The sequence below is a fragment of the Lactuca virosa genome, chromosome 6, assembly GCF_052849685.1.
Source record: "Lactuca virosa cultivar CGN04683 chromosome 6, Lactuca_virosa_CGN04683_v6, whole genome shotgun sequence".
Classification (NCBI taxonomy): Eukaryota; Viridiplantae; Streptophyta; class Magnoliopsida; order Asterales; family Asteraceae; genus Lactuca; species Lactuca virosa.
This window is the reverse complement of record NC_136431.1, coordinates 85,373,343-85,382,617: the sequence shown is the minus strand read 5'-3', so window position 1 is coordinate 85,382,617 and position 9,275 is coordinate 85,373,343. Positions and strand designations below refer to the sequence as shown.

Genomic DNA, 9,275 nt, shown 5'->3' with positions numbered 1-9,275 from the left:
CGGAAGTTGAGTAGGGTGCATAGTTAACCATTGATCGTTGACCGGTGTAAATTAATAATAACTTTTTTTTTACCAAAAAGTAGAATAACATTAAAACCTTCAATTAAATGTCATTTTACAGTTGAAATCTACGAGGACATATAGCTAAGAAACGTTTGATAATATTTTCATTTGTAATCTTTGAAAATCTTTCTTTTTCAACCGCACAAATGACACAATCATTTAAAAAATCATCTGAAATCCGATTCCGCAAATTCTACTTTACAAGCTTCATCGCAGAAAAACATCTCTCCACCGTTGCGATTGCAACCGGCAAAACCAATGACAATTTCACTAAACGATAAATCAAAGGAAAGAACTGATGCATCTTGGTTTCCACCGTCACTTTAGCAAGGTCGAATATGTTCTTCAAAGTTGCAAATCTTCCATCTTGTTGCATATGAGTGGGGTAAACGAAAAGTTCATTTAGAATATCCAACCTATCTTTATAGCTAAAATGATGTGGATAGAAATCGATCAACTTCCCTAACTTTGATGGGTCAAAGTCACAAAATGAATCATGTGGATTCAAACCCGTCATACAAATAAACATTTCGGAGCTTACTTCATTAAAACGATCACCGAACTCTTGAATTTGCATATCCAAAACCATATTTAAAAAAATAAAAAAAAAATAAAAAAAATAACTCGTAATAACGATGATCGGAGATATTGGTATATTGTCTTTAGGCTCTTGGGTTAACATAAACTTCTTCCATTCTCAACATTTTAATGTTATTATTCTCGCAAAAAGATGTGATATCCAATATAAGTGCATCAAAGCCATCATTTCTCATCATTTTTAACGTTGCAGTGGTTAATTTCACCAAACTTATAACATTCACGATATCTTGATCCTTTCTTTGTAGAGCTTGCGACAATATGTTTGTTATCCCAAAATTTTCAACATCAACTACAAGTGGAACACAAAATCAAATGATCGAAGATATATTTGAAAACCATTTGTTTGACGTTGACTAAAACTATTAAGGCCTTCATCATCAACATATTCAAGCACATCAGTAACAGATAAAAACAAACCAACCAAATGTGATAGAGTTTTGTAATGAGAATTTCAATGTGTATCTCCGGCTCTAGTAAGAGAAAGTTCTTGGTTTAATCCAATTACAGTTTCAATTTCACCACGACCGATGGATTCTTCTAGTTTATCTTTTTGACTTTCGCACATCATATATGTACATTTACAAGAAGCACACACAACATTCATTAGAACAACTACCATATCAAAAAGGACTCCAACGTCGTGATGTTTTTTTGCAACCGCCACAATGACTAGCTGAAGTTGGTGAGCAAAACAATGAACATAATATGCAGACGTATTTTCTCTCATGATTAAAGATTTAAAACCATTAAAGTTCTCACTCATATTGCTTGCTCCATCATACCCTTGACTCCTAATCTTCGTGAAAATCAATCCATATTCAAAAAAATAAAGAGTCAATAGCAGATTTTAAAGACAACGCATATGTATCCTTCACATGAACAAGACCAATAAACCTTTCTTTATCAATCCCACATGTAACATATCGTAAAAGCGCCGCCATTTGTTCCTTTTAGATATATCGTTGGACTCGTAAACTAATAAAGCAAAAACATCAATCACCAATTTCTTCAAAAATTGATTTAAGTACTTATTGTGCAAAACAACGAGCAATGTCTCCATTTGATTGTTCCCCAAATTATTTTGTAACGTAACTTTCCATACACTCTAATTTTGATCCCGAACTAAACTCAATACTTCCAAAAAATTTCCTCTAAAAAGAGACATTTCATGACCACGAAAAGGCAATGCACATTTTAATAAACATCTACAAGTATCAATGGAAGCATTTAATTGGATTCAATGTTTATTAGGAAGGTTTATATATATATATATATATATATATATATATATATATATATATATATATATATATATATATATATATATATATATATATATATATATATATATATATATATATAGAGAGAGAGAGAGAGCTAGGTTCAGGTATTTAAAGTAATTATTGTGTTATTGTATGCATAAATGTGGGCCAATCAAAATTAAATAAAAAATTAAATAATTAAATAAATAAATAAGGGTAATTTAGTAATTTGATTAGTAACTTCCAATAATAATCCCTATAATCATGGTATTGACTTTTAACTTAATTTGTCCAGGTTTATATCTAGAGTCGCTCAATCTCCACCGATTACAAGCCCTAGCCAATGATACAAAGCCATCGCCACCATCGTCCGCCCCAAATACCTTCATTCTATCTTCATTCTTCTCGATTTTGTTTCTCTGACCTAGGACCATCGTGGTTACTCTGTACTTTTCAACTCAATCCTCCCTAAAAAATCCAATCAATTCAGCAATTTCGGCCTTAACAGACCAACCTAGCCCTAAATCCTTTTGTGGCGTGTATTTGCTTAAGTGGAGAAAGAAAGAGGAGATTGTGATATGGAGAAAATAGCAGAAGTTGTGGTGTCGATCCAAGGAGGAAGACGAGGCAGGAAAGGTCAAGCAAGAAGAAGGATTTGGTTGTGGGATCGGCTGCAGCAGGTAAAACTTCTCGATTCTTTTTTTCTTTCTTCTTTTCATTCTGAAACGATTAATTAGTCTTGATTATCGATTCAATGATTTTCCTAATTTCTCTATTCTCCTTCTGAAATCTCCACTTTTGTCGACTGTCGCTCTCTCTCACTTATTTTGATTTGATTCTCGAGCTTCAATCATTATCAATTAATTGGTTTTGATGTGATTCTCGAGCTTCAATCATTATCAATTCATTGGTTTTGGGGCTTATATAACTTTTTTTGATTATCTGATGTATGCGTTTTTTGATTACAACTTCTCTTGTTTTCTTAATTTTTGATTATCCAGAGGCAAAGATTTCTCAGCATAGTATTGAGGTTGTTTCTAACTTAGTTGATTTTTTTTCTGTTTTTAATGAGCGATGATTTCTACAAATTATTTTCTGAATTGCTGATTATAAGTCGTATTAATTTCTGATTATCCAGAGGCAAAGAAGTGATCTTTCTGATAGAAAGACTAGACATTTAGAGGGATTTGTCACCTGAGTAGCAGTAGACCAAATGTGGCCATGGATATTCCTTTGATTTTGTTTTTCTTTCCTTTGTTTTGACAAAAATTCAGTGAAGTGTAGATAGGTTTTGGGTTTGATTGTTCTTGATAGAAATGGATAAATGGAATGGATTTTTGAGGTTAATGTTTTACAGGAAATTGTTTGTTTTGCTTGACAGAATTCGATGTGGTGTTTATTGCTTGAAATTGCCATGGAAAGAAGATTAAGCAATAACAATGAGTGGTTGTATTTCTCATTTGCAGGTATACATGAAATCAAGAACAAGAATGTTCTTGTTTTCTTGGCTGAGAAGGGTACATATGAGACTTACAACATTCTACTGGAATGGAATCTTGAATTCCGATTATGTCAGAATAGAATTTTGAAGATGAACATTGTGTGGGATGAAGATGAACAATGACCACCATTCTTCCAAAAAGAATGGATTATTCTAACAGAATAATATACAATATAATAAAAAGAAATATATGTAATAGTATATTCTGATAGAATGATTTATATATATGTATTTCTTTGTTATTAATAAGTGTAACATTCTCATAGAATAGTATATAAGTTTTTTTCTTTTCTAAGAATGTAATGAATTTTTTTTTAACTTGTATCCAAAATTTTGTTATTCTTCAAGAAGTTCATTAAATCAAAATATATATTATGTCAGAATGTGTATTCTTGTATGGTTCAATAATTTTTGTTATTTTTCTATATATTGATAAACATATTCCGTCAGAATTTCCGAATTAGGAGAATTATCATCCATACAATCAGATTTTTTAAAATTAATAGAATCTATTTTCTTTTAAAATATGCAAATTTCATTTATTAAATCTATATTAACTGACTAAAATACTCTTCTAGTTAAATTAGATGATATTCAATAATATGTAATAATCACTTTTTTAAAATAAGTAAAATGATTGGCCCACAATCATTCATACAATAACACAATAATTAGTTAGAATATAATAACCTAAGCTTATATATATAAGGTATTTATTAGTAAGGTTTATATATGTAATGTATTCATTGTATTAAAATTGAGAATAAATACCCCAATAAGTTTCTTTCCTTTGTGTCTGAATAAATGCACCATGACATTCTACTTTATTACTGATATTTTGAAACATTTTAAATATTAATTAAAAATAAGGATCATAAACTTACTTATTCATCATTTTGTTTGTATTTATTTTTAAATTTTATTTTTTAAAATGTTTAGTATTTAAACGTTCATATTTAACTTTGTTTTAATTAACCCGTGTAATACACGGATCTCATACGTAATATGTATATATGCATGAAAATCTTAAGTAATTTACATAAAAATAAATCTTTCTCAAAGCCATAGTACATGGTCAATATAATAAAACAACTTGCATTTATTTAATTTTCTTAAATTCTTGTCCGGTTAAATATCTTGGTGTTTAATGAAGAGGAATTGCGCCGTTACTTGTCTTTATTGCTCAATTGATTATAATTATGTGATAATTTTTTTTTTTTTTTTTATTTCTTGATATCAAACTTTATTATTTTATTGACAAAGAAAAATCATCACGTTAATTGGTTAGTATTTAAACATTCATTATTGTTGTTCGAATAAGAGTATATATTCTTTATTGGTTAATTAATTGTATAATAAATATTTAGTTACAAAGTTAGGCTTCGAAGAAGAATGGTGCAGTTAATTATCCTTAATTAATTGTATAATAAATATTTAGCCACAAAGTTAGGCTTCGAAGATGAATGGTGCAACCAAAGGGATTCTAGTCAAACGGTATCAGGTGTTGTATTTCTTCTTTGAGGTCGAGGGTTCAAGTCTCGTAGTTGACATAGGTGGAATAATCTCAAATTACAAATACAATCGTGCTTTAGCAACTTGTACGTTCGCAGATGATGTTTTTTTAGTTTTTTTTTTCCGTATAAATACCCCCATATCTGACTTAAATCGCAGATGAACTAAGTTCATCTATGATTTCCTCTCATCCCACCTGCGATTTTGCGTTTTTTTTTTTAAAATTTTTTACTACGAATTGATAGGGTTTAACTACGAAACAACCTTATTATATATAAAGTTTTGCAAAAAATTATCAAATTAATTATTATTTCTTTGAAAATTTTGTTTAAAACATTTCTAATAAAATGAATTATCCAACAAAAAGTTTGAAAACTGTTTGAAAAAGGAAATCGTCCATAGTGCTTCCAGAGAGAGAAAGTTCTCCAAGAAAAAATTTGGAAAATGAAAGGAGAAAAAAATTATGTTTTTATACCCCTGAAAAAATGGAAATCATGGACGGACGCAAAATCATAGATAGACTGAGTACATCTGTGAACGTACAAGTCGCTAAAGCATAGATGTGCTTTAGCGACTTGTACGTTTGCAAATGGACAAGTAAAATCGCAGATGGACTTGCGATTTTGTTGGCTATTTTTGTAATTTGGGTTTTTTTTTTGCTATTTTCCACAAAGTAATTAAGGGATTAGACTATTTTTGTAATTTTCTCTTTTTATATTTGTCATTTCAAAAAAAAAGATGAGTAGTGCAGTTAATTATCCAGTACTCTCTATCATGTGTAACTATATATATATATATATATATATATATATATATATATATATATATATATATATATATATATATATACGCTTAGATTATTGTATTCTAACTAATTATTGTGTAGACGTAAGAATGATTGTGGGCCAATCATTTTACTTATTTTAAAAAAGTAATTAATACATATTATGAAATTAAAGATAATTAAAAAATACTATCTAGTTTCATTCTAAGGGTATATTAGTCAATTAACATAAATTTAAAAAAGGAAAATTGCAGATTTTAAGGAATAATTAATTCTCTAAACGTTAAAAATCTGATTTTTTTTGGATAATAAATATATTAATTCGGACATTCTAAAATAACGTGTTTATTATTATTTTGAAAAAAACATTAAATTCTGACATAATACTATAAACATATATTATCAAGATTAATAATTTTTAATGAATACAACTTTTATATGAAAATAATTTTAATATCTTAATTCAATAATTACATTCATTCTTAGCAAATACAACTATGAACATACATAAATGACATTCGTTCTGAAAGAATATAAATAATAATGGTTAACAATTACATTTATTTTTTAAGAATAAAACTGAAATGGTTAAAAATCAAATAACATTGAAATATAAGTAAAACATTAATACATTCTGATAGAATATTGTTGCTAATCAGTATGACAGAAAAATGTGTTAATCCATTCTGAACGAATATTGTTGCCTTACTTTCAATTCTTCACCTGGCTTCAAACCGAGTTTCTATTCTTCACCAAGCTTCTTTTTCTTTACTTGATGTTATTTCTTTCAGAATTTAGACCTTTTATAAAAATTTATAACCTTCTTAAACCTTGCTTCATTCTTGTACACACACAAAAAAACATTACAATTTGCTTAAGCATGAGAATTTCTAGTCGGAAGGCTACAAATTCATTAGTGACTAAATCACTTAAAATGTTATCAAAAAGAAGGTTACAAGTTCTTGATGCCATCATTTTTCACGTGTTAACATCAATCGCATCAAAATTAGTAAAACATGCCCTCAACATGCTACCCAAGATCCTTTCCATCTTCCAAAATAGCATAACCAATGCTCCATGTACATACAATCAAAACACACCCATCAAGTTTTCCCTATGGAACCACTTAATTAAACAGTTTAAGGGTCTCATAGGCATAAGAACAAATAGATGGGGTGCGACATTTTTAGTATTTAAATAAGCAAAAATGTGATTTCAATGAATTTCCTAAGAGAAATATGTGGGGCATCAAACCACTCCATTGAGAAATGGCCATGAAAAAAGGGATCCACGACAGATAGACAAACAGATACACGACGTATACATACTAATCCACACTATAACATAGGCGATGTTCTGGTCCTTCCCTTTGTAGCCACCATAATTGACCTGTATGCTAAAGCTAAAATTAAATCTAGTTGATCTGCATAACAAAATGAAAGAGCCATAAAGACTTCTAATTTATTCAAAAAACCAAAAAATCTGCATGGTGTGTTTGTAAGCATAAATAAAATAAATCGAACCTGTATAGTTCTGCAGGAACATTGGTTTCAGATATACAGATAAGTGATGAGGGAAGTGGTTTCGTTGGATAAAAAGGGGCATATCAAGATAAGGGTACAAAAGTCGATATGGCAGAAAGTGTTGATGACGACAATTCTGAACATCATAGACGAGTTTAATGCAAGAAGAAAAGGAAAAACCTTCTGTGATGGCTGCTATGGAGGCAAGTCAGAATCGGAAACAATATTAAATGTCGAAGTGGTGGATGAACTATGGGGAAAGGCAACTAGCGATAGAGATGAACGATTAAGAAGGAATTGTTTGTGTGAGGATCGAGGTCGACGTTTCTTCTGTCTAGTGTTTTAAAGCAATAAACGAATTTGTCTAAATTAAAGGGGTTAATGATTTGAATATTTAATTATCAAAATTAATTAAAAGCTAAGATTACAATGTTATACTAATCCATGTTTTCAAAATGATTGTCTCATATTAAGCCCTACATCCATAAAACAAGTAGTTATAATATTTGAACATATATATATATATATATATATATATATATATATATATATATATATATATATATATATATATATATAGCGTCCCGTCCATTCCGTCAAAGCACAAACATCAAACCCAAATACTTGGTCGTTGTGCGTTCGCATGTGACCCACGTTCGTGGTAACTAATACGGACTCAATTATTTAATCACGTGAAACGAACATCAATGGAACGTCATTTAAGTGAGTTTTATTATTTATTTTCGTTTTTATTATCATTATTTTTTTTGTTTTTTTGTTAAAAAAAATCAATTTTTTTATTTAGATATATGCTCGGTTTTAATGTCTTTAATTTTTTTTTCGTTTTTTTTATTTTTTTTATTTTTTTCGTTTTTTTTAGTTATTTTTTTTTCCTTTTTTGAATATCTTTACTATATACTTGACAGTACTAGTGTTTTTCTTTATTTTTCTTTTCATTTTTTTTGATTTTTTAAACTAAATATCAGTTTGAGTTTTTATTGCTTAACACTTATAAAATTTTGAACAATAAAAATATTAACGATCATAATATTTTTCGTTCCTATTTATTTTGAATCATACTATTTTTGGTTCATAAAATTTTGAATCAAATTATTTTGAATCGTAGTATTTTGAATCAAATCATTTTTGAATCATATGATTTTTGGATCTATAATATATTCAATTAAATATAGTTTTTATTCTAAAAAAATATGGATGATTATATATTTTGAATCATAACATATAAAATTAATGATTATAAAATATGTGAGTCTAAATATTTTTAGATCATAACAATTTAAGGATCATAAACAAGTTGAATAAAAAAATGAATCATAAATTGTAACAGCCCAAAAATCCAAGGTAAAAATTTCATTTTTATTATATTCAAAAAATTGTAACTTTGTTCAAACGTTGAAAATCATTTCAAATAAAACAATTATCAGAGTCCAACCCTAATAATCACATATTGCAGAAACCACAGGTGTATGCGCTGCGATCGTCCCGAGCTCTTTCATTTGAAAACTGAAGTACCTGAAACAAAACTGAAAACCGTAAGCACAAAGCTTAGTGAGGTCCCCATAACATACCACCCATGAAACCACATAAGTCATGCATACGAACATATAAGGATGCCATGGAAACCCTCCACAGTCTTACTCTGAGTGTCATGGCAACACCCACATGGTCTTATCGAACTGCCATGGGAACGCCCACATGGTCTTATCCTCGAATGTCATGGGCTCCCCCATGGTCTGATATCCAATTTCCTCGGGGACCCCCGGGGTCTTCCATGCAAGTATCACAGAGACAACTAGCATACAACATATCACAAGACAACTAACATACCGCATAATACATAATGGGCCGACATTGGTGCCTTTGACCCATGCATATAGTAAGGAGACTCACCTCGAATGCTGAAGCTCACTGAAAGAAATCCCTAGATGCTGCCCTGACTACACCTCCGATCTAACCGATCAAAATAACACCCAATTAGCAATTGGCTTCCATTCTAAGGCCCACCATCC

The 9,275-nt window shown here is 29.6% G+C and overlaps 1 protein-coding gene and 1 long non-coding RNA gene across 2 annotated transcripts; both read right to left on the bottom strand.

The window, feature by feature from the left end:
* Positions 1-256: 256 nt before the first annotated feature.
* LOC145121716 (uncharacterized) lies at positions 257-652 on the bottom strand. Its single transcript, XM_079057421.1, has one exon. The coding sequence runs from the start codon at positions 650-652 to the stop codon at positions 257-259; it is 396 nt and encodes a 131-aa protein (XP_078913547.1).
* Positions 653-6,310: 5,658 nt separating this feature from the next.
* Positions 6,311-7,560, bottom strand: LOC145118511 (uncharacterized). The gene is made up of 2 exons (XR_013713331.1): positions 7,246-7,560; positions 6,311-7,145 (listed from the first exon to the last, which is right to left on the bottom strand). It is a non-coding gene; the product is annotated as an uncharacterized LOC145118511 (long non-coding RNA).
* Positions 7,561-9,275: the final 1,715 nt, after the last annotated feature.